The 26,322-nt window shown below is 46.6% G+C and overlaps 1 protein-coding gene across 2 annotated transcripts in view; it reads left to right on the forward strand.

Annotated features, from left to right (window-relative positions):
• The window catches only part of LOC140418302 (glutamate receptor ionotropic, kainate 3-like), a 727,178-nt gene that overhangs the window by 292,968 nt on the left and 407,888 nt on the right, over window positions 1-26,322 (forward strand). For both annotated transcript variants that reach the window (XM_072501775.1, XM_072501774.1), the window contains exons 7-8: window positions 794-937; window positions 4,798-4,905. In XM_072501775.1, the coding sequence (XP_072357876.1) occupies window positions 794-937; window positions 4,798-4,905 (252 nt within the window). The remainder of the gene's footprint in view (window positions 1-793; window positions 938-4,797; window positions 4,906-26,322) is intronic.

Genomic DNA, 26,322 nt, shown 5'->3' on the forward strand with positions numbered 1-26,322 from the left:
AGTGAACTCACTGGGTGCAAGAAGTAGCTTGCACTTCTACAAATAAAATACTGGGACTGCCAAGCACAGACCCAAATCTTAGCCTGAGCTGACAGGCGAAGCTTCCCTTCGAGTTCTCAGCCAGGTTACGAAATGGAGCAGTGCCTGTCAGAGAAATGCTCCGTTGCAACTATTGGCAGACGCATGATGAATCGCACTGTCGCCAAACCCAAAACTGGGCAAGCACACAAGAGCTGTAACAGTGCACAAGGAAGTCCGTTTTCCCAGAAGAATTCCTTACCACTCTAAATGCCCTCGCACCCCCTCCCAATTCAGAGAGGGAAGCATCTTGGAAGATCATCTAAAAGCCATCAAATTCATACAACCCTGTAAAGTGCAAAGACTTCACTTTAAAGGAGCTACTGTCCTCTGATTGAATACATTCATTTGCTCTGAAATTTTCAAAGGCGAGGGAGACAATTAAGGGGCTTATGGATTAATCTATATACTGTGGCATGATGTAAATGTTACAAAGCAGCAAATGACAATTGATCACCATAGTTTCTGATTAGAAAAACAACCTTTTCAAGTTGCACAATATTTTGAATAGGACTGCTCAAAATAAAAGTAGCAGAGTTGACAGATTAATTTATGGTTTGAAGTATTGTTATAGTCTACAATAATATCTGGAGCATGCTAGGATATAGAGCCCAGCTGTCAAACAGCCAGGTGTCAGATCAGGTCTAACATGCACTGCAGAAGCAACACAGGCACTCCGAGAAATCAACTTAAGCAGTTTTCACATTTATTTCAGACAGATGCTGCTCTGACATACGATGCAGTTCATATTGTATCAATGTCCTATCAGCGAGCCCCTCAGATGACTGTTAACTCTTTGCAGTGCCACAGACACAAGCCTTGGCGATTTGGAAGCCGCTTCATGAACTTTATTAAAGAGGTAACAACCAGGTTTGAAAGCGCGTGTGTCGGTAATGTGTTCTGTTTATTTCGCGTCCATAATGAATGGAGAGAAATCAACAACTTGCATTCATGAATCAATCATAATCCTCAAGTCAGCTAAACACTCAAATATAATTATTTCAATTCAGCAAAAATAGTGTCAATCTAATTAAGGAAAGGTTCAACCAACACTATTTACCTTAATAATTGGACAATAATGAACAAGAAATAAATTTATGCTGGATTTGGCCTTCTGACAGTCTATTTCATAACAAGGCACAGCCATGCATTCTCTTGAATTTGTGACTGACAATAGATTATGAACTGGGTTGTGCAGTGGGTTGACATGCAAACATCTGAAAATGATTCAGGAAAAGATGAACTTGGCCCACTGAGTCTGTTCCATTCGGGCATGGTGCCAACTTTCAGACTCTATCTCTTGTCCCCATTCCTCTTCCAGCTCCCTAGCATTTGCTCTAGTTGTGCAATCTCCTGGGTGTAGCAACATTAAAAAGAGGAACATTGTTTGTCAACTCAAAAGAATTCCTCTCCCACCCTAGAAGGCTCCAGCAGACAACTTGCAGTGCACAATGACCTGTTATATTTTGAGAGGTTCCCTTAAGAACCAACTAAGACGACAATGAGTCTGTTCCAATGTGTAACGAAGAGTTGACACGAGGGTGCAGAGGAGATTCACTAGAATGGAATCAGGAATAAAATACTTCAGGTTCCTGGCAAGAGAAGAGTGACTGTAGTTGCTCTCCTTACAGCAGAAAAGGTGAAGAGGAGATTTGTTCAAAGTATTCAAAAAATCACGATGGACTATGATCGGGTAAATAAGGAAAAAATGTTTCCAGTAGCAGAAGAGTTTGTAACCAAAGGACATAGATTTAAGGTGATTGCCAAAATAGTTAGAAATGAGATGAGGAGATTTTCAATAGGGAATTGTATAAATAGTCAAAGGGTTTAAAGTTGCAAGGCTATTAGAAAGGGAAAGGAAGTGAGGCCAATTGGATAGTTTTTTCAAAGGGGCATGATGGGCGAAATGGCCTCATTCATGACTATGATTTTATCTTCGTATAATGGTTCATAATCCAATGCCACCCCAGGGCATAAACTATTACCCCATTTCTTGCCTGTTTGTATACAAATATAAATTAGATTATTTAGATTGATAGATGTTCTGTGGCTACTGATCTGATGTGTGTTGGTGAGGTTATATTGGTCACATTTGTAAACTGTTAACAGGTGAATATGTTTGTGATAGATGATGCAACACTAAATCAGAAATCTTACTCGGAGAACCCATGTGAAAGGATAAGGGTATCATACTTTAGATAACCTGTACCCAATATGAGAGTGCCCAATGCTGATGCAGTCCAAAGATGTGCAGGTTAGGTGGGTTGACCGTGCTAAATTGCCCTTTTGGGTGAGGGGGGGTGGGAATAGGATGGTGGATTGACCCTAGGTAGGGCGGTCTTTCAAAGGGTCAGTGCAGACTCGATAGGCCTCCTTCGGCATTGTAAAGATTCTAACCTAATCTAACTTCGAATCCTTCCATGCTCGCAGGTCTAAATTGCTCCCCTTTCCAGTACACCTAAATACATACTGATATCAATGGCTAAGATTTTATGGCCAGGCAGATGCAACGGGCCATTTAAATTGCTGTTTACTTTGAAGAGGCCGTAATGTCCCATTGGGCAGGAGGGTTCGAAAAATCTTGGCTAATGTTTTCATCCCAAACAAGTTAAATCTTTATTAACTTTCTTGAGTTCATATCTGCTCATGAATTGGTACTCTCTTGGTTTCAGAGCAGCGATTTGTATGCAGAGCAGCGTCCGTTCATCCATGGGAGAATGTCCAGCCAGACAGACCTCTTTCCTTTGTATTTACAGAGACACAAACACAACATTTCCTGGAGGCAGGATAGCCCCAAGAACAGGTTCCCAGCAAAATAAGCCACAAGAAAACTTTCTAAAATCATTCCACTTTGTCTTACCTTTCAATTTGATTCCGAACATGCTGTCCATATTAATTACTCATTACTACCTGTGTTCCGTCTCACATCACAACATTTGTAGAGGTACTTTGGGTGCTGCTGCTAATACACAAACAATGGACTTCTGTTAGATATACTGCAGCACAGAAGAAGCTTAACGTTCTGCTCCATAGTAGTGGGTTGGGATTTTTCAGGATTTCAGTCCTTGGCTCCAAATATCCTTTTAAATTCTATGTGGAATAGAAAACCATCCCAAAATACTGCAGTACGGATCTTTGATGTAGATGCAAGGTCATTGAATTTTTGTCCAGGTTCTGTCAATTGTCTGCAGTAACTTTTGGAAAAATGTTGTAAAAAGTGGAGACACTTTCCATTAATCAACATTTGCTAACTTTAATGGATGTACAATTCATCAACAATGTTTATAAAGGTCCTGCTCGATAAAATTGACTTCTGGAATCCATAAAAGAGAGAATGTTTTATATGGCTTCTATTTCAATGAGAGAACAATAAAACCTACAGACCGTAGCACTGGTGCAGCTCTAAATGTTTTATGGTGAGGGGGATGCAGTGTTCTATTGTTGTTTGAACGTTACATCTCCTCATGCGGGCCCCCTTTACCTTGCTTCTGCAGGCATACATTTGCATGAGTCGAGAGGTGAGGTTCTGAGGGGACATGTCAGAACAAAAGAAGTTTCCATCAATACAGTGTTTTTAAAAAAATAATTCTTGGGATGTGTGCATCGCTGGCTGGGTCAGCAATTGTTGCCCATCCCTAATTGCCCTTGAACTGAGTGGCTTGCTCGTCCATTTCAGAGGAGGGCAGTTAAGAGTCAATCACATTGCTGTGTGGATCTGGAGTCACATGTAGGACAGACCGGGTAAGGACGGCAGATTTCCTTCCCTGAAGGTCATTAGTGAAGCAGATGTATTTTTACCACAATCGGCAATAGTTTCACGGTCATCATTAGACTTTCAATTCCAGATTTTTATTGATTTCGAACCCGGGACCCTAGAGCATTACCATGGGTCTCTGGACTACTAGCCCAGTGACAATACCACTATGCCACTGCCTGCCCTAATGTCTACATTGTTGTCCAACACAAAAAATCAGGAAGAGCCCACAACCTTAAAAACAAGCTCACAATTGCAACTTTGGGTTTACACAAGTGTGCCCTTACGTTATAAACAGGACAGATTCAGCAAGCCAACAGTATTTCCACAATTCTATGGTACAAATGGAGCATTAGATACTCCGAAGCCCCTGACAGTAATCTCAGGGAGGTGTCGCTGCACTCATTCATCATCGTTGTCACAAATCTGCAGGTGCACTAACAGATAGAGTCCAGCATGAACCCGAGTTTATATTTCATTACGTGTTGGCAAACTCAGTAACTGTGGGTTAAGAAGGTTAATGAGAGTGCTAATAAGAAGTTCTGATTATTTCCAGCGAGTGTTCTCCTCACCCCACTCTTGACAGATACACATAAACTTACAAAGACTGTGAGATAAGGAGCTTGCAATGAACGAGGCGAAATGAAAGCAACATCTTTTCTTTTTTTTCCAAATGACATCTGAGCAATAGTGTAGGTCTTCAATATACATAATCTTATTAAAGTCTGAAACAAGATACACAACTGGCACAATAGCTCTGCCTATAAATCAGTACATGGAGCCAAATGGGAATCATGGAGCGAGTTGTATGCACTGGATAAAGAACAGCAATGATTAATTAATCATATTCCACAAGGAGACAGAATTAGGATTGTTTCCTTGTGAGTGTGTAATTAAAATTTACTGTTATGGAGAGTAATGATTTATATTGCTGTGTAATTACCACCGTGTATTTTTCTGTTGAGGCTCAATGGGAAGGATTAACCGGCCGAATCGTATTTAACAAAAGCACTGGACTGCGGACTGATTTCGATTTGGATGTTGTCAGCCTCAAGGAAGAAGGCCTTGAAAAGGTCTGTATGTTCCCACTCTGAGAAAATAGTGGTGTAAATATTTCAGCTGCTACATTTTTAAATTAAGGTGTAATTTTCTCCCTTCAACGTTCTCCCTTCAATATTCTCTGTGATAGTTGCAACTTAAACTCATACTCTTGTAACTTTGGCTCGCACATGTTAAATGGCAGAAAGGCTCTAATCTAATGTGCTGTATAGTGATTAAATTTCTTTCAAAATGAAAAGCCTCCAGTGCAAACAACCGACAACTGCTTGTGATATGTTTTAAATATAATTAATAATCATATCTATGGTGCAGTTATTGCACTGCATGTTACTTGGTCTGTAGTCCAGTTTGTCATCAAACAACAACAACGTGGTTGACTTTTACCTGCCCCCTCAAGGGCAATTAGGAATAGCAATAAATGCTAGCCCAACCTGCGACATCCATGTCCCATGAACGAATAAAAAAAAATAGAAAAATAGAAATGGCTAGACAACCTCAAGTCTAGTAGCATCTGTGGAGAGAGAAACAGCGTGCGATCTAACCAAATCAGAACAGAGTCCGGGCACAGCGCGGGTGACGGGTATTTTCTGGCGTCTATACCACTGAACATCACCACGCTATCTATCGGGTCTATGGTTCGATTCGGGGCCTCAGCAGGAATCCTGATGAGGCGGCACTTAGTCCTGTTTCCTGCAATTAGGATCTCCGCTTGTTGAAAATCCTCTGTGCAGGGAGAGATCTCTCAACCCTCCGATGCAATCCCCAGACTTCTCAAAGCCCCAACTCACCCATAAGGGGTCCTTCAGCCCTCGCACCCCACCCATGTATGGCACCCCCAGGGCCTGAACCCCGGCACAGGAAAAATGCCAGCCTGGCACCTTAGCATTGCCAGCCTGGCACCATGGCAGTGCACCTGTCAGCAGGCAGTGTCATCTGAGCACCTTGGAAATGCTAGGCTGACACCATGCTGGCATTGCTAAGTGCCAGGGTGCCACTTTGCCCAGAAGGTAAGCACCTCGAATCTCCCAGGGGATCACGTGCCATTCCATCTGGTCCCCGTTTGTGGAGACCAGTACGATAAGACCATAAGACATAGGAACAGAATTAAGCCACTCGGCCCATCGAGTCTGCTCCGCCATTTAATCATGGCTGATATTTTCTCATCCCCATTCTCCTGCCTTCTCCCTATAATCCCGGATCCCCTTATTAATCAAGAACCTATCTATCTCTGTCTTAAAGACACTCAGTGATTTGGCCTCCACAGGCTACAACGGCAAAGAGTTCCACAGATTCACCACCTTCTGGTTGAAGAAATTCCTCCTCATCTCTGTTTTAAATGATCGTCCTTTTAGTCTGAGATGGTGCCCTCTGGTTCTAGTTTTTCCGACAAGTGGAAACATCCTCTCCACATCCACTCTATCCAGGCCTCGCAGTATCCTGTAAGTTTCAATAAGATCCCACCTTATCCTTCTGAACTCCAATGAGTAAAAACCCAGAGTCCTCAACCGTTCCTCATATGACAAGTTCTTCATTCCAGGGATCATTCTTGTGAACCTCCTCTGGACCCTTTCCAAGGCCAGCACATCCTTCCTTAGATACAGGGCCCAAAACTGCTCACAATACTCCAAATGGGGTCTGACCAGAGCCTTGTACAGCCTCAGAAGTACATCCTTGGTCTTGTATTCTAGCCCTCTTGACATGAATGCTAACATTGCATTTGCCTTCTTAACTGCCGACTGAACCTACACATTAACCTTAAGAGAATTGTGAACAAGGACTCCCAAGTCCCTTTGTGCTTCTGATTTCCTAAGCATTTCCCCATTTAGAAAATAGTCTATGCCTAAATTCCTCCTTCGAAAGTACATAACCTCACACTTTTCCACATTGTATTTCATTTGCCACTTCATTGCCCACTCTCCTAGCTAGTCCAAATCCTTCTGCAGCCCCCTTGCTTCTTCAATGTTACTTGTCCCTCTACAGACCTTTATATCATCTGCAAACTTAGCAACAGTGCCTCCAGTTCCTTCTTCCAGATCATTAATGTATATTGTGAAAAGTTGTGGTCACAGCACAGACCCCTGAGGCACACCACTTGTCACTGGCTGCCATCCTGAAAAAGACCCCTTTATTCCCACTCTCTGCCTTCTACCAGTCAGCCAATCCTCTATCCATGCCAGGATCTTACTGTTAACACCATGGGCTTTTAACTTATTTAACAGTCTCCTATGCTGCACTTTGTCAAAGGCCTTCTGGAAATCTAAATAAATCATGTCCACTGGTTCTCCTTTGTCTAACTTCCTTGTTACCTCCTCAAAGAACTCTAACAGATTTGTCAGACACGACCTCCCTTTGACAAAGCTACACTGACTCAGTTTATTTTGCCATGCACTTCCAAGTACTTTGCGATCTCATCTTTAATAACAGACTCTAAAATCTTACCAATGACCAAAGTCAGGTTAACTGACCTATAATTTCCTGTCTTCTGCCACCCTCCCTTTTTAAACAGTGGTGTTACATAAGCCACTTTTCAGTCCTCTGGGACCCTTTCTGCCTCCAGTACTGAACGGTGTTCACCTGAGATCTCCGAAGCAAAGTGGTTAGATCCCAGGGCCTCAGTAGATCATGGGAGTGCATATTAGAGTGAGACTAGCTGGCTCGCTCTAATTTGCAAATTTGCAAAATAGTGATGCGGGATTCAGATCGCAACACCTTGTCAGATTGCATTAGATCTCGCGAGGCGTGGCGAGCCAGGTAGATCTCAGAGGTAGGATCTCCCGGCATCTACTGGCTGGCCGTGCTGTCTTTCGGATGCAACATGGCTGGTAGATCGGGCCCAGAATTAACATTTCCCGTCCATTTGACCCTTCTACAGAACTGTAACATTCTGATATTTAATCAGAACCTAGCTCTGGCTTACTATACATCCTTCTTCTCTTAATTTGCTTTCCATTGATTGCAGATCCTTCAGCTTCCTTTGCCCAAACTGTTGAGTCCCTCGCGAAAACCTCTTCAACTCTAAAACCCTCTCGCAAAATCCAGGGGGTGGGATTCTCCGCTATCCGGCAGGGCGGGACGTAACGGCGCCGAGGAGCGGCGTGAACCACTCCAGCGTTGGGCCGCCCAGAAGGTGCGGAATCCTCCGCACCTTCAGGGGCTAGGCCGGCGCCGGTGGGTTTGGCAGCGCGGCAGCCGGCGCCGAAGTGCTTGGCGCTGCGCCAACCGGCGTGAAGGGCCTCCTCTGGCTGGCACGAGTTGGCGCATGTGCGGGAGCGCCAGCGTGTGCTGACGTCATTCCCAGCGAATGCGCAGGGCAGTTCTTCTCCGCGCCGGCCATGGCGGACCGTTGCACCGGCCGGCGCGGAGGGAAAGAGTGCCCCCATGGCACAATCCCGCCTGCTGATCGGTGGGCCCCGATTGCGGGCTAGGCCACCGTGGCCCCCCCCGGGGGCCATGTCCCCCGGCGCCCCCGAGGACTCTACAGGCCGTCAGCAGAGCCAGGTCCCGCTGCTACGGGCCTGGTGTAATATACGCTGGTGGGACTGGGCGAAAACGGGCGGCCACTCGGCCCATCGCGGGGCGGAGAATTGCCGGGGGGGGAGGGGGCGCTGCCAATGGCCCCCTACTGGCGCGACACAACTCCCACCCCCGCCGAAAAACAGGCGGCGGGGAATCCGGCAGCCGACCTCGAGGCGGAGGGGCGGGATTCACGCCGCCCCCCGGCGATTCTCCGGCCCGGCGGGGGTCGGAGAATCCCGCCCTATATTTTGGATTAAATTTCCACCCAGTTCCTGCATTGGTTCTATGTCAGTACCTTTACCAATTGTCTTTCAGTCATATCCCTTTCCTTGTTTTCTTCCGCTCAAAAATATTTACTACATGGAAGTTGCTGCATAAATTCATCTCAATCAAGTGCTTATCAATCACAGAGGTAATATCTTCCTGTGAATTGTAGCATTGTTCCTTTGTAACATTTTTCAAATATCTCTACAGCTCTAAGAATGCCAGTGCATATGTGAGGCACAGTTTGAGATTGTTTGTGTATGTGTGTGTGAAACATAAATGAAAGATAGAGGGCGAGATTCTCCGACTCCCCGCCGCGTCAGAGAATCCCTGGGGGGCGACGCAAATCCCTCCCCGCCGCCCCGACGCCAGCTGCCGTATTCTCCGGCGCCGTTTTTCGGACGGGGCAGGATTCGCACCACACTGGTCGGGGGCCGTTGGCAGCGTCGTCGTCCCCGGCAATTCTCCGGGCCCCGATGGGCCGAGCGGCCGTCCGATTTTGGCCAGTCCCGCCGGCGTGAATCGCTCAACTCACGTACCGGCGGGACCTGGCAGCTAAGTTGGCGGGGGCTGTCCTCGGGGGGACGTGGGGGATCCGACCCCAGGGGGGCCCCCACGGTGGCCTGGCCCGTGATCGGGGCCCACCGATCTGCAGGCGGGCTTGTTCCGTGGGGGCACTCCTTTCTTCCGTATCGGCACCTGTAGGGCTCCGCCATGGCCGGCGCGGACATGAGAACCCCCCCCCGCGCATGCGCCAAAATACGCCAGCTGCTCTGCGTATGCGCGGAACCACACTGGTGGTTCCGCGCATGCGCGAGATCACGCCGGCCCTTCGGCGCCTGCGCGAACTCGCGCCATCCCTTCGGCGTCGGCTGGAGCGGTACCAACCACTCCGGCGTCCACCTAGCTGCCGAAAATGTGGAGAATTCAGCACTTTCGGGGTCTGTTGACGCCGGAGTGGTTGCCGCCGGTTCTGCCGCAGGCGTTGGGACTTAGTCCCGATAAGGGAGAATCCCGGCCAGAATGTCAATGTTGTTTGATCTGCAGCTATGAGGAAGAATGTATGCATGTGTGTGTGTATGTGAGCATCAGAGTTATTCATGAGTGTGATTTCATGCATGAGTTGCTGTATCTGTAGTGGACTCTTATCAGATTAACTATTGATTTCTCTATGAAACTCAGCTATCATAGCTCTGTAAGGATCAGCTCGGAGGGAATATTGGAGACTCTATCATGATTAGCTACAGTATGATTGTGTGTACGATCAGCACTGTACATTACAATGTTCTACGATATTATGTGGTATTTACAGCACAGAAGAAGTCCATTTCACTGTGCCCATGCCAGATTTGTGCACCACATGAGTAATCTATTGCCACATTCCTTCACCCAATTTAAGACCAGTGAGAATCAGTAATACAGGAGTTCCATTTAAGGTATACATTACTAGTTCGGACATATTTTACTGCCAATCCTTTATTTCCCAGTTTTTCCAATTGCTTCAGTGACACAAAGGAAAGCGGGACTTGTGCGCACTCGGGGCACCACACCCCAAAAGTTATTGTCTGCTTTTATTCCTCTAAACTGGGCATCCACAATTCACCACCGCCTCCCTAAGCTCCCCAGAGCAGAATTAGGCCATTTGGCCCATCGGGTCTGCGCCATCATTTAATGACGATGTGGAGATGCCGGCGTTGGACTGGGGTGAGCACAGTACGAAGTCTTACAACACCAGGTTAAAGTCCAACAGGTTTGTTCCGATGTCACTAGCTTTCGGAGCGCTGCTCCTTCCTCAAGTGAAAGGAGCCTGAGGAAGGAGCAGCGCTCCGAAAGCTAGTGACATCGGAACAAACCTGTTGGACTTTAACCTGGTGTTGTAAGACTTCGTACTGCCATCATTTAATGAGATCATGACTTATCTGATATCCATAGAATGGAATCCATAGAATCCCTGCAGTGCAGAAGAAGGCCATTCAGTCCATTGAGTCTGCACCAACCCTCTGAAAGAGCACCCTACCTAGAACCACTCCCCCGCCCTATCCCCATAACTCCACCGAACCTGCACATCTTTGGACACTAAGCGGTGATTTTTGCATGGCCAATCCACTTCACTTTACATCTGTGGACAGTGGAAGGAAACCGGAGAACCTGGAGAAAACCCATGCAGACACGGGGAGAATGTGCGGACTCCACACAGACAGTCAATCAAAGCCGGAATCGAACCCGGGTCCATGGCACTGTGAGGCAGCAGTGCTAACCACTATGTCACCAATATGGTTATCCTCAACTCCAATTTCCCACCTTATACCAATAACCCTTGATTTCCATACTGATTATGAACCTGCCTATCTCAGCCTTGAACAATCCAACCCCGACGGTAAATCTGAGGTAAGGAATTCCACAGATTCACTACCCTCAGAAGAAATTCAACCTCATTTCTGCCTTAAATGGGTAATTCCTTACTCTGAGATTATATCCTCTGGTCCTAGGCTATCCCACAACAAAGAAAAACCTCTCAATATCTACCCCGTCAAGCCCCCATGGGATCTATTATAGTTCAAATAAGGTCACCTCCCATTCTTCTAAACTTCATTGAGTGCAGGCCCAACCTACTCAACCACTCCTCACAAGAAAATCCCTCCAGACCCAGCATCAACCTAGTGAATCTTCTCTGGGCTGCCTCCAATGCCAATGTATCTTTCTGGGAAACTGGGAAACTTCAAAAACTGGGAACGAACGAACCATTGTTTGCAGCAAACTACCAAGTCTTCAGAACAGTGACCACGACACCACACAACCCTGTCATGGCAATCTCTGCAAGACGTACCAGATCATCGACATGGATACCACTATTACACGTGAGAACACCACCCACCAGGTACGCGGTACATACTCGTGCGACTTGGCCAACGTTGTCTACCTCATACGCTGCAGGAAAGGATGTCCCGAGGCGTGGTACATTGGCGAGACCATGCAGACGCTGCGACAACGAATGAACGGCCATCGCGCAACAATCACCAGGCAGGAATGTTCCCTTCCAGTCGGGGAACACTTCAGCAGTCAAGGGCATTCAGCCTCTGATCTCCGGGTAAGTGTTCTCTAAGGCGGCCTTCAGGACCCGCGACAACGCAGAATCGCCGAGCAGAAACTTATAGCCAAGTTCCGCACACATGAGTGCGGCCTCAACCGGGACCTGGGATTCATGTCACATTACATTCATCCCCCACCATCTGGCCTGCGAAATCCTACCAACTGTCCTGGCTTGATGTAATTCACACCTCTTTAACCTGGGGTTACCCCATCTCTGGACCTGTAAAGATTTAATCACCTGCTAATGGTCGCATTCCTAGCATTGTTTGGCATCTTTGAATTTGTCTATATATGTGTTTCTGGAACATACCTCTTCATTCACCTGAGGAAGGAGCAGCGCTCTGAAAGCGAGTGACATCGAAACAAACCTGTTGGACTTTAACCTGGTGTTGTAAGACTTCGCACTGTGCTCACCCCAGTCCAACGCCGGCATCTCCACATCAATGTATCTTTCCTTAGATAAGGGGGCCGAAACTGTTCATAGTATTCCAGTTGTGGTGTAACTAGCACCTTGTATATTTTTAGTAACCCTTCCCTATTTTTATACTCCATTCCTTTTTCCATTTGCCTTCCCTATTACCTGCTGACCGAGCATGCTAGCTTTAAGAAGCCACCAATGATTTTGTGACATTTCATGAGACGAGTTAAATATGCATCTGAGCCAGTAGACTTTCTTTGAGGATGCCCTGTACGCATTGGGGGCACCACACCCCAAAAGGTATTGTCCCATTTTACTCCTCTCAACCTGGCATCCAAAACCCACCACCTACCTCCCTAGGCTCCCCAGTACCTTTTTAACCTAAATCCCCTGGACTTACTTTAGCCTGGGATCCACGTTGTCTTCATCCTGGGGCCTACTTGCAGTCCCAGCAGCACCCACTATGGAGTTCCGGCACTACTGAGGATGCCAGAGCTGCTGGCCAATCAGACCATTTGGCAGCTCTCAAAGGCAGAATTTCCTCTCACTGAGGAAATCTCACCTACTTAAGGACACATGCAGCATGTTTAACATTGGACAACTGGCTTCTGAAATTTCTATCCGGTGGGGTGGCAAATGCCCCTGGTCAATTCAGCCTCAAATCTTTACTAAGTTAGATATTCTCAGTCAAGACTTTGGGAGTGATTCAGCAGCCTTGTCAGGTCTGCCTTGGGTGTCGGAACAAGGCCATCAAATCTCGTAAGAGGCCTCTCCCGAGATTTGCGACGCTCAAAACGTCTCGCGAGATTGAACAGTATCTCGCAAAGCGTCTCAATCTGGATTTTGCTATCACTGGGAAAGATCCAGATCTGTATACTTAAATGATCCATTAGGCCCATTTAAATTCACGGACTCTGGAATCACCCAGGGCCCAGGATCCACCTGCCGGGCCTGGGAGACGTAGTACTGGGTAGTTGTAGTACTGGTCCATAGAAACATGGACTAGGTGCGACTGCACCTGGCGAGGTCTCCCAGAACATTGGAGATCCCTAGGTGGTTGGGGTCAAAGCAGGGTGGCACCCTGCTACTCCTCCTGGCTCCTTTATCTTGAGCAAAATTTGTGGCGTTCGAAACGTCTTGCAAGATTCGATGGAATCTCGCGAGGCATCATGATCTGGATCTCGCTCTCACTGTGCATGATCCATGTCTGCATATTTAAATAAGCCAATAGATTAATTTTACTATATGTTCGCTGGATTTACCCGGTGCCCAGTACTTAACAACCGCGCCTGGGAGATCTTGCCAGGGTGCCATTTCGTACTGGTCGACACAAATGTGGACCAAACGTAATACACTTAGGGGGGTCTCCAAGACCATTGGAGACCCCTGGGTGGTCAAGGACAGGGCAGAGTGGTACTCTTGGCACTGTTTTCCTGGCACCCTGGCAGTGCCACCCTGCTCACCAGCAGACAATCCCTCTAAGTGTAGCCTCGGTGGAGAGAGTTTCCACCAAGAAAAATGGCTAAGTGCCATTGAATAGCGGGATGTTTCTTGGCGCTGCAGGAGCTGGGAAAAATCGTGCTAAACATTCCATTCAGTGGGACTTTAACTCAAGCCCACAGAATCGCTGCCTTTGCATTTTGCCTTAGTGCCTTGAAGGTTTGGGAAGGGGAAGACAATCAGTGATATTTCCCACTCCTGATCACATTCTTGTGACCTGTACTTGTCATTCAAACATGTGGGGCACGATTTATCAGCCTCATCACATCTGACTTAGTGTAGAGGTGAGGCCACTGAACCTCGGGAGAGGCCTCTCACGAAATGTGCGATGCTTGAAACGCCTCGCGAGGTTTAACAAAATCTCACGAGACGTCGTGATTGCCCTCATTGGGTGAGATCCAGATTGGCATATTAAATGACCAATTAAACTAATTTAAATATGTATTTGCAGGGTTCTACCAGCTCCCGGGACCTAAAGGCCATGTCTGAGACACCTTGCCAAGGCACCGTTTAGTACTGCTTTCCACAAACGTGGACCAGTCATTCTCGCACCTTGGAGAGAGGGTGGGCGGGGGGGGGGGGGTAATCTCAAAGGGCTTTAGAGACTCCCAGCTGGCCAGGGACTGGGAAGGGTGGCACCTTGGCATACCAGCACTGCCAGTCTGGCACCCTAGCAGTGTCACCCTGGTATTGCCAGCATACCAGGGTGGCACTGGCAGGCTACCAGGGGAACTGCCAAGATGCTTGCCCAGCAGTGCCAAGCTGGCACTGCCAGGGATTGGGCCCGCGGGACCTTACCAGGTGGAGAGAGGTATTCCTGGGGGCTTCCCTGAGGTTGGGATGGGGACAGGGTCATCCCAACAAAATGGCACCCCAATCTGCAAGGAGCCTTTCCTGCTGGGCTTGCCAGCAAGAAATGACTCAAGTGTGGCCTAGGCGGAGAGAAACTCCCCGGGGCAAAAAGAAAAGGCAAAGTGTTGTTGAATAACAGGGCCTTTCTTGGTGCTGCAGCCACCGAGAAACACCCCGCTAACCGTGCTCAAAACCGGCCATAGATTTACGTTGAATTTCGGGGTGGACACCATTGGAGGACAAACTGGGCCCAACTAAGATATCTTATTCAGTGAAGAGATTGGCAACACTCAACATCAAGGAACCTACATGAATAATATAAAAATAATGGATGGTGAGCGCCACTGATAGAACTGCAACTTCAAAGAAAGAAGAGGAATTTGAGGACGATGGGGTGTATATGGTATTTAAGGTGCTATGTGAAGTTGTTTCTGAGTGCCTTTAAATATGGGAGAATAAAAAAGTGGGCAGCATTGATTAAATGTTGATAAATCTTCAGAGCTCAGTGGTACCTTTTGGAAATCCAGAACAAAACTGTGCCAAAAAGCTCATGGGGTACAAAGAATTAATTTCTAAAATAATGCATTTTACCAAAATCCTTATCTCGACCTTTGTTGTACAAATTATTTATAGAAACTGGAAAAATAAATTAGACTATTATTTCTAATAGCAAAGCAGAGCAGATCAATCACTGCAAGCGGTACACAAAACCAGAATAAACTTGAACGTATGATGAATGCATTTAGCACGAGCACTGAAAAACATGGAACCAATAAATCTTGTCCTGTTAATTAAGGAGTAATGCTTATTATGGTGCAACTGTACACATTTATCTTGTTGTTTTAAATGTAATTTGGTCAACATCAAAGGTCATTAGCATTCTTGACTATTAGGTAAAACAAACTGCAAAATATGGCTCCTGATATTTGTTAATCCCAAAATAATAGACAATAGAACAATTTGAACTAGATTTAATCCTCTTTGGTTCTTTAAAGATTGTTCTGTTGCTCTGATTAAGTTGCTTCACCTTCAGACTCACCCAATCTGTGGCCATTGCTACTACCAGTGCTCAACCTCTGGTGAGCAAACAGTGGTCAGTTCTGGTTTTGAATAAATTTGTTTTGCTGTCAAACAGGAAGTTGCTGGATTGACCATGTGTGAAGCATAATCGGGCCTAAGCCTGACTTCAGATAGGAGCTAATAAAGCTCATCGCCCATCAGTCCAGGGTGGAAAATGTCCTCTGACCAACTTGGTCAATCACGCACTCAAAAACAGAAAATGCTGGACAATCTCTGGTCTGGCACCATCTGTGGAGAGAGAATGGAGCTAACATTTCAAGTCCAGATGACTCTTTGTCAAAGAGTCTTCCAGCATCTGCAGTAATTTGCTTTTATCTTCGTCAATCACTCCGTGGATGAGCTTCAAATCAAAACTGCTCACATTTTCTTCTCTCAGCTTCTCCCATTCTACTTGGAATTGTCCCAATTCTGATTGATCACCAGTGGTACCGTAGTCCCTTTAAGGAGCAATATTTCATGGGCCATATGATGGGCCTGAGTCAATGGGGATGGATTTTGCGAACGATAACCTATCAGGTGTTTAGGCTTGGACTGGCTGTTGGGTGTTCGTCAGAATTATCCTAGAAATCATGGGAAGAAGACCTGTGTAGTAGTTGTGCTGTCCTGTGTATATAGTTCTTCATAGTTCATTAAACCTCTGTTGTGTGTTTAAAATTGCCTCATCTATCACCCTGCAATATAACATTACCCTTCTCAGTCTCCTCTTGTCAGTCACAAATTCACCTTACAATCCAGCTTCCTTAAAATCTTCAGTCACTGCCTCATCTGGTCTTGGGCCTTCCTCCTCCTTCCTGGTCCCAACTCCACCACTTGCCGCACCACATTTCCTCTCCATCTCGCTCTCTCTCTCTGCCCAGCCACTGGTGCAGACCAGCAAGTATTGGTGCCGATACCCAGTCTGGATAAATGGGAAAGGCTGTATAACCATATGTCAAATTTAAATGATAGTTGGTCTGAATGGAAGCAACAAAGCTACTCACTAGTCTGTAACTAACATCATGTGCTAATCTCTCCAGATTCAGATGCTGCCTTTAGGTTATTGTAATCAGACCCATTTCACCTGTTCCAGACTCTGCTGACCCCTCAACTTTAGCAAACATGTCGTTGGGATTAATTATAATTCTGGTGTGTGAATGTAGGCCTGAATAAAGATGAGTAGCAAACCATATGAAACTATTTGCATTGGTCTTTCTGTCATCTACAGCTCTGTGCTCAATGCATTACTTGCTCCTCATTTAGCCACGGTTAAAACATTTACTTTCCCTTGTATTAAGCACTCACTATGGAGTACTCAGCTCGAATAGGTTAATGAGCTCAATATCTCTAAATTACATTTTATGACCCCATCCTATTCACATGAGCTGGTTACACAGATTTATTGTTTGCTCCTTTCTGACGTGGTTTGCTGGGACTTCAATAGCTTCAATACTAGGACTGCCATGAAGTTCAGAAAAAGACCTATAATTGTGAAAGGTTGCATGTATGGCAGCCAAGAGGCACTGCATCTGGCTGAAGAAAATGTTCTAAAGTTCTTCAGAACAGTTTTGTTAAAATTAGATGCGTGTTTTAAAGCTTCTTCTAGCAAGAACTGATTGCTCAAATTTGCTCCTAATTGTCTATTATGTCTTAGTCCCTTCCATAATATTTTCTCCTTCGATCCTTGACATACTGCAAAATACTGAAATATTCTTAATTCCAATAAGGTGTGGAACCAGCAGGCTGTGGACATGGGCAGAGTAAAAGTTGGGCTTGTAAAGCTCCAAAATGGCATCTGACAAACTTGTGGGATGAATTCCATCAGGCACCACATCGGTGAGGGAGGTAACACATGCGATGAATTTCAGACAAATCATAATGTCCAAAGATGTGCAGGTTAGGTCAGGTTGTAGGGATAGAACGGGGGAGTGTGCCCAGATAGGGTGCTCTTTAAGAGTGTTGGTGCAGACTCAATGGGTCGAATGGCCTCCTTCTGCACTGTAGGGATTCTGTGGAGTGTCAGATAGCACAAAATGTCGTTTTCACGCAAGTGCTATCATTTTGGAGTTCAACATCCCAGCTAACACCCTCTGTTAACATATTCAGCAGTAGGAATATCCCCGTCACTAGCACTATTTAAAGAGTAGAAATTACCACCCAGCAGCACTATTTAAAGAGATCATCAAGTATTAACAGTTTAGTTGCTGGATTGATTTCTTCTGGCTGTTGCTTCAATTCAACACGAGTTTGGTGCTTTTGACAGTTGTTTCATGTTGCAAAGGAGCCAGTGATGTGCCAGGTAACTAATTACTTTTTTGCTGACTTCTGCACAAGGCAATAGTCCCGGGATATGTGTGAACTATTAGGCATTCCTCATGGAAAACAGCCTTATTTGAAGAATGAACAAGAGGTTGCACAGAGTACGAAAAGCTGCTGGAATAGGGAGGAGGATGAAAGGGTCTCTCAGCCGGATGTGATGTCTACCCAGAGTATTCAGGATGGAATTTTCCTACCTGAACCGCAGTAAGGAAATATGTAAGATATGCACTTAAGTATGAATGTCCTCACTAAAAGCTGCATCCTGCTGTAGCCACATTGGCAATCTCAAGCAGAGCAAGGACAGCATTGCCATTAGCTGTGAAGGTGAATGTGCCAATAAATTCCTATGCATCTGGCTCCTTCCAGGACGGAACTGGAGATGTTTGCAAAATCTCAACCGTTTTCCACCCACTGTTATTTAAGGGAGGTCACCGAGGCTCTCTATTTAACGAGAGCCAAATGCATTTCATTCTTTCTTGCCAGAGAGCAGTAAGTGGATTCAGATATTGGGCTGGATTTTCCATTGGCGGGATCCTCCGCTTCGCTGACAATGCCTGTGGATTTCCCAACAGTGTGGTGGTGCCCACAATGGGAAACCCCATTGGCCAGCTGCCGGGATGGAGGATCCCGCTACCAGCGGGGGCGTGCCACATCATAAAATGGGTGTGGCAGAACAGAGAATCCCGCCAATTGTCTTTACTAGTTTACAGGTTTTCCTATGTCTATGGGCATGATGCCGTTGTCTGGACCACCCTGGAGAACTGGTCACATTGCTTGGCAAAGTGCATCACCATCCATGGCATCTTGCTGTATGTTGCGGAACATCACCATCATGAGAGGACAGCTCCAACCACAAATTATGCAGCAAGTAGCCTAGAAGCAGGAACATGGGGAGTGAAGGAGAAAGGGAAAGTGAGGAGGGAGCCCAGACAGCCAATTGCTGCCTAGGCTATCTGCGAAGAACCAACTCCACTGCAATACGAATAACTGCAACTCCAATTCCTCATTCTCCTGCAGTCCCCCGTTTTACCTACCGTAGACAATGATCACATGCTAATTGACAGCCACGATAAGAGCAGTCTAAACCTCCATTGAAGCACTCAAAATCTGTTGGCTGCAATGTAAGTGGAGACATCGGCCATAAGGTTGGGTCCAGAGGAGGGTGAACTGAGCCAAGTTCACCACCATTCCCACATCGGAAAGGATGGCTCCCCAGGATCTATGCAAATCCCTGTGCCAAATTGGTGCTGGTCTCCTCCATGCTCTTTGACATTGACCACAGGCTTCCTGACCAATTTTCCATTGCGCCAAGCATTTCATTGTACATTAGTATCAAGAGGCCTCATCTGAAGCTAACTCCTGTGTGACCTCACCCTCTAGCAATCTGCACTGCTTTTATCCCCAGACCTGACTCGTGAACAGTGGTCTCACTGCCAACAGATCCATTTCTAATCTATCCTCCATTATATGCATTGTGACAGTATCGGAGCTGCTGGTTGAGAATGTCACATTAAGTGACAGTGCTTTGATTTCATCAGCTGCCTCCTTCTTTGAAGTCCCTTCTTCTGCCAGACTAGCTTGCACATCTTGGAAAGGGGAAAAAGCACAAGGTTTTAGCGTGGGGTGGGGGGGGGAAAGGGAAATTAAAAGGAGCAAGCTTACACCGTATGCAGCTTGTCAGAAAATATTGTGGGAGAGGGGGAAGGGGAATGTGAGAAAGAGGATTAGGTATGTGGATATGATCATGTCTGATGGTTTTAGCCACTTCGCTGCCCACAACATAAGTAATTGCTCTCCAAATACTGGGCAGCACCATCTCATCTATGGGGGTTAGAGCATACACGTCTGTTCTTCATTAAGCTGCTGCTAATTCCAGTTATGCCCAACTTTGTCCTATAAGAGAGGGGAAAATGTGCCAAAGTGTCACCCAATCTGTTTAGCTGTTGTGGATCCCATGAATGAACAGCTGGATGTGTGTGCAAGCTGTGACATGTGGGGGAGTAGGTTGCAGCAAATCATAGAATCCCCACATGGCAGAAAGAGGCCATTTGGCCCATTGAGTCTGCACCGACCCTCTGAAAGAGCACCCTATCTCACCCCACACACCCACCCTTTCCCCCTAATGCTGGACACGAAGGGGCAGTTATATCATGGCCAATCCACCTAAACTGCCCATCTTTGGACTACGAGCGGAAACAGGCGCACCAGGAGGAAACCAACGCAGACATGGGGAGAACGTGCAAACTCCACACAGACAGTCACCCAAAGCTGGACTCGAACCCGGGCCCCTCACGCTGTGAGGCTGCAGGGCTATCCACCGTGCCACCCCTGCATGAAGATGGGGTGAAGAACACGAATGTTGGGTATGTGTCCTGATTGATAGGGATTGTTGGTCGGTGAGTAACGGGGCTGTGGTGTTTTGTCCAGTGATTGAGACGAAGGGGTGCAGTTGGTACAATACTAAATTTGAAGAGGTATTCGCTGAACTTCACCACACATCTGACCTGAACTTATTCGGGCATTGCATCCAGGTCCTTGGGGCTCAATGCCTGTCATTGGCCTCCATGGCTAACTGCTGCCACTGCCTTTTTTGGAAGTTGTCTGTAGGGCTTCGATGGCTGTTGCAGAAACACAACTTTCTTTTACCTTCCAAACTTCCACAAGGACCTCCTGTGTTGCATCTGAAAGTTCTGGTGTCCACGCACTCTCATGTTATGTCATTTTATTTATTGTTTCTCAGGTCAGGGTCACTCCCTGCATGACCATCAGCCGTTGCTCCAGTGAAGGTGTCCGACGGTAGCCGTGCCAGCTAGCTTTAAGTGAAGCTAGCAGGTTATAATTCTGGGTCCCTGCAACTCTGTGCTGGCCATGAACATGCAGTTAGTGTTGGCTGCACACAGGAATTGGTAAAATAAGCAAGCAGCATGAAGTTGGCGTCCTGCCAGAATTTCAATGCCCTACCTGGGTTAATCATGATCCCGGCATGCCCAATTTCAGGGCAAACCAATTTCACCCCGAAGCAGTTAAATCAATATAAAGACAAAGTGCATTGGCCTATATTGTAAATAAATCAAAGGATTCATCCTTCTTAATCGTTCAAGAACAGAAGTCTGTTCAAAGTGATAAAGTACCTGACCATATGAAATTACAATTGATTTAGTTAGCCACATGCTTTTAAGACTGCCGAACCTCTGGAGAAGTTGATTCGCTGACTCAAATTCATCCCAGTGTTATTATTGTCACAACGCTTCAAAGTTCCTCGTGACTTCTGTTTTGCCAGGTGATTAGGTCTGCGACTGTCAAGACGGCCTTTTGTTTGGAAGACGTATCACAGGCTGGATTTGCCATTCTGGAGACTAAGTCCTGTTGCCTTTTCTGTGGCTCTGCTCTAACTACGGCTATCAGTGGGTTTGCCCTCCTGTCTTTTGGTATCTATATTCTAATGCTCAGAGTCGCCAGGTATCAAATGATACCACCACAAGGTTCAACCGGCTATCGATCAAAGAGCTAAACACCAGTTAGTTAGTTCAAGGTCAAGGGTACTTTATTTACACACACAATTAATCATGCAACATACACTACTAGTTAACTACACCTATCGACTAAGACAACCTGTACTTAACTTCAGGCACCCGGCTTAGGTCAGAGGAACAGTGGCCGTTGTTCGATTCTGAATCTATCGAGTCTGGAGAAGTAACTGCTGCTCAGCTAGGCTCATCCGTCTGGGAGCGAGTGTTGAACTTGGACTTGCTTCTGGTGGTGCTGCGATTGGAGATGGCCGTAGCCAGGGTGCGAGGTCCAAAAGAGGACGAACATATGGTGGACCCTCTTCTTATGCTTGGGGGTTTTCGTGTTCTTTTGGGCCGTCCTTCAGGTTGGACCCCACTAATTGGGTGATCCCAGATCATTGGGTTTGATTTCTAACTAATAAATGGGCGGGTGCCTGGATGGCTGGGCGTGTCGCAAGCGGTCATTGACCCTGTTGTTTATGCTTCCCTAGAACAGGGAGTGGCGCCGAAATGTCTGGGACTGTACCGGTCGCTCAAGTACCAGTCCTTTGTCTTGGTGGAGATGGGCCATCAAATGCTAATTGGTCCATCAAAATGCTAATTGGTCAGAGTTTCGATACCGTCTGGACTTCTTTTCTTGCAAATATACATTTCAGGCTCTGAGCCTGCCTGAATCTTGCTTTGTCCATTTTACCTGCTAGGCTTTGCGGGTTTCTCTGTCCCTAGTTGTAAGTGGCCATCCCAGATGGCTACACTCCGTCCTCTTGATCCTCAACGCGAAGCGTGAAGGATCACAATACTGGGTCTTCTCCTGTTCTCTGACATGCCGGATACCCTCAATCAAGGACAGGTTCTACCCTACTCTGTCCTATGGGTCAAAACACTTACCGAAATTTCCCTAATACAACACATCTCTGAAAATTCCTAACCACTCAAACCTATATTCCATTCTCCTTACACAAAAAAAAGGGGAACCTCTAACTATCTCTAACTAGACTACACTCATGCTGCTATTTAACAATCAAAAGAACTTATCTTACAATACAAAAAATATAACCAATGGCAGCATCACATTCCTACTTATCAAATGTCTATGTACAAAGAAGTAACTTAATTAAAGAAACAACAACCGTGGAATTTATTAGGGAGGAAGGGTTCAGAAAGACTGTGGGATTTGCTGGAGCCCGAGGAAAGGGGCTCTAAATGTGTATACTGGAGGGCGGGAGGCTCTCCTTCTCCATTTCCGCAGTCTGATTGTCTGGATGACACTGCACAATATAGCTATCACCAGTAAGGCTTCTACTGTGTATGACAGAGAATACCATTTAATGAGATTCTCACACCATGTGGGGGTATCAGTGGCTGTGACTATGTGTTGTGTAGTGTCCAGGCTAGGGGTGTTGTGTTGGGTAGTCGTGTTCGGGGCCTATGTGGTGAGGGAGGTAGAGGTGGGTAACGCGCGCAACTGCACTGTTCCAGCGACGATCATGATGCAGATCATCAGGTTCGTCTTCATTTTGTTTGTGCTTTTCTCCGTCTTTAAGTATCTTTGCATCTTCCTAGGGGTACAAGCATAATATCTGTTATTATCTTGTTGCTTAACATCTCGTTTGTCTGTCTGTTTCTCCTTATCATCAATTTCCCTTTAGAATCGTCACCATATGTGACTCCCTCATTTTTTTGTTCACCAACCATTTGGGAGTCAAGACATCCAAAAAAAGTTCTGTGTCACAGTGCGAGCACTCTCGCAGCCTGTGTTTGATGGGCTGAGTGGGCGGACAATTTATCCGTCCTCTGCAAACTCGTGATTCTGACATGTAAATAGTAGGTGGGGGGATAGCAACCGAAGGGTTGCCGGAAAGGGACAAAAGTTGTGGCAAAGCGCATTCTTTAAACGACAGACATGAAAAAGTACAGCAAAAGAGTTTCGGAAACAATTCTCCGAATGGGGTGCGGATGATCCGCGGCAGGGCAAGAATGGGTGGAATCCCCGGGTAGGGCGGTGACCAGTGCCGTTACTCCACTACCCAAGCTTGGTTGACCAAATGTATAGGGGGTCCACAGGCAGGGCGGGGATCAGTGCCGTGACTCCACTGCCTGGGTGACCTTCCAAGAGCGGTAAAAATTCGGAAATCTATGGGCTCCAACAAACCTGTTTCTTTAACTGCCATGTGGTGTCAGAAGAGTAGTCATTACTGTATCAAGAAATTATCCGTGAGGCTGACACACAAAATCGTACAAGAGAGAACATCCAACATTTAAAAACAAACTAAGATAAAAGCAGGCAGGTTCCATCAGGGAATAGGACACTGTAAATCACATTTGGCCTGGGGCGTAACTAGCATATGGAGTCAGTGTAGTATGACCGAAGAAGAGAGGAAGGAGGAGAGAAACAAAAATGAAGTGGCATTGCTGAGGTGTCCCTGCCATGAGAAGTGGCAGGTAAGCGCTCACAGTTTGCATGGGGCAGCTGGGACCTTGTCGCTGCGCTGAGGGTGTTGTTCTCTTTCATATCTGGGGGCTACTCTAGCTGGTGGTGGGAGTCTCCTGCAATCTCAGGCAAAGTGTCCTGACTGCCCACAGTTGTAACATGACCCCTGGGACACGTAAGATGGAGCAGGCTCTCTGGTGTATTGCTCCATTGGGTATGGTTCCCTGGGTGGGGGGTTGGGCTGTTGGTGTCGTCGCTGGTTCGGGAGGGCATTTCATTCTCGTGCGTAATGTCTTTCGTGTCCGCAATTATAACATTCCTGTGTTTTGGGGTGCCGTGCGTTACTTCTGCCTTTATTTACCCATGCGGGGTCTTGGTGTACCCTTACTGGATTAATTGTGGCGTCTTCTCTTTCCTGGTCTGTCTTTCTCTGTAGGGATGTTCCCAAGCTCTTGATAAGCGCTTCAGTACCCGCACTTCATTGTGTGCCGGGTCTGAGGGGTCGTAACTGGCACATGCCTTCTGTCCTGCCTCTGTGGCATGGGATACTAGAGTACGGGTCCATTTGGCCGTCTCGTCAGCTGATAAACGGGCGCGGGCTAACTCACCGAATACAGCGGTAAAGTGAATCCAGAGGCGTCCAGCAAACGCTGTTGAATGCTCTCCCTTTTTCTGTCGGCACCGGTTGAGTCCTTCTACCGGATCTCCTCTATTATAGCCAATGGCGTCTAAAATGGCTGTTTTCATCTCTTGGAGGCTACCTCCTCCTACATTTTGTGGGTCGGGAAGGCTGAACTAACTGACGGGTCAAGGCACATAACTATGAGCTTTACCTCTTCCTGCTCGTCTAAACCGTACACGAGGGTCTGTTGCTTCACTAGTGGTATGGGTCTGATGTGGGGTGGAAAGTCTCAATCTTATCATGGGCATCTCTTAACTGGGTGATCGATAATGGGGTTGTATACATAAAATCGGGTTGGTCTTCCGTGGTGACCCTGCGCTGCGTGGTGATGGGGTTCATTGGGTTGGGTGCTGCCTGTGCAGTCGGTGGTGAGGGTGCATTCCTTTTCGGGGCTGGGGGGCTCTATTCTGATTCTCTGTCTCACTCACGTACCGTTGGGCCGTTTCACTGAGTTCCTGCCAATCGGGGCAATCTTTCTGATCTAGCTGTGGGCCAAAGGTGTCTCTGAACCCATTTTGGACGGATAGCAGGGATTGCAATCTTGCAATTTGCTGCCTGCACTTGGCATGATCCACCAAACTCTGCCTCTGTTCCGTGGTGGAACTGTGGAGTGCTCGGAGGGCTGCCTTCAAATCATCGCATTATTTCCTCAATTGTTCTACCTGGTTCTCTGTTTCTTCTCTTATCAGTACCGCACGTTGCGTGTCCTGGTAGGCCTTATCATACTGAATCTGGAAACTGCTGAGGTGGGCGAGCCAAGATTGGTGTGCCCTCTTGACATCATCCATCTCATTGTCCTTCGCCACTAGCTGCTCCCGGAGCTGCATATTTAATCTCTCGCTTTCACTAATGTCAGCCTCTCTACTTCTCTCCTTCTCCTCAAGCTGTCTACGGAGCATCCTCACGACCTCCTCTGTGCCTCGCAATTGTACCAAGCAGGACACGATTGCCATCGGATTACGAACTTTACTTAAACTTTTCTTGTGGATCTCGGTCAGGCTGTCCCACCAAGTCTGTCCTATGCTGCCAGGACCTGTTTCCTCATTTGAGTAAAATTCCGACCATAGGGGCCATCCTTTCCCCTTTAGGTATCTCCTCATCTCTTCTTCCCATACAGGATACTGTTCTGATCTGTTGGTCGCTGCGATCTCGGGCTCTTGTGGATGCATACCGCGTTCCATTGCCTTCATGGCCATCCCTACAATTACTTCTGTCTCTACTGGAAATTTGGAATAAGGGGGAATAAAGCGGTGGTGCAAACACGGGTACGGCTCAAGCTATTTTCTGGTTTATGCAACTCCCGAAAGTTTCACGCAACAAAATCTATCGAGTTTACCTTATATCCCTTTGTTAGTACGCATGCAAATTACTCACTTCCAAATTTTGGAGGTTTGATCGATACTAGTTTTGCTTGTGTTTTTTTTTTTACTTTGCCAATTTGGATTTCTTATTCAAACGCTTTTGTGGGTTCTCTCGGAGTGACACAGTCACTTCTGGGTCGAGTCCCACCAGAGTCACCAAGAACTGTTGCCTGTTCTGTGGCTCTGCTCTAACTACGGCATTCAGTGGGTTTGCCCTCCTTTCTTTTCGTATCTATATTCTAATGCTCAGAGTCGCCAAGTATCAAATGATACCACTACAAGTTTAAACCGGCTATCGATCAAAGAGCCAAACACCAGTTAGTTAGTTCAAGTTCAAGGGTACTTTATTTACACACACAATTAATCATGCAACATACACTACCAGTTAACTACACCTATCGACTAAGACAACCTGTACTTAACTTCAGGCACC

This window comes from Scyliorhinus torazame, chromosome 1 (assembly GCF_047496885.1).
Source record: "Scyliorhinus torazame isolate Kashiwa2021f chromosome 1, sScyTor2.1, whole genome shotgun sequence".
Classification (NCBI taxonomy): Eukaryota; Metazoa; Chordata; class Chondrichthyes; order Carcharhiniformes; family Scyliorhinidae; genus Scyliorhinus; species Scyliorhinus torazame.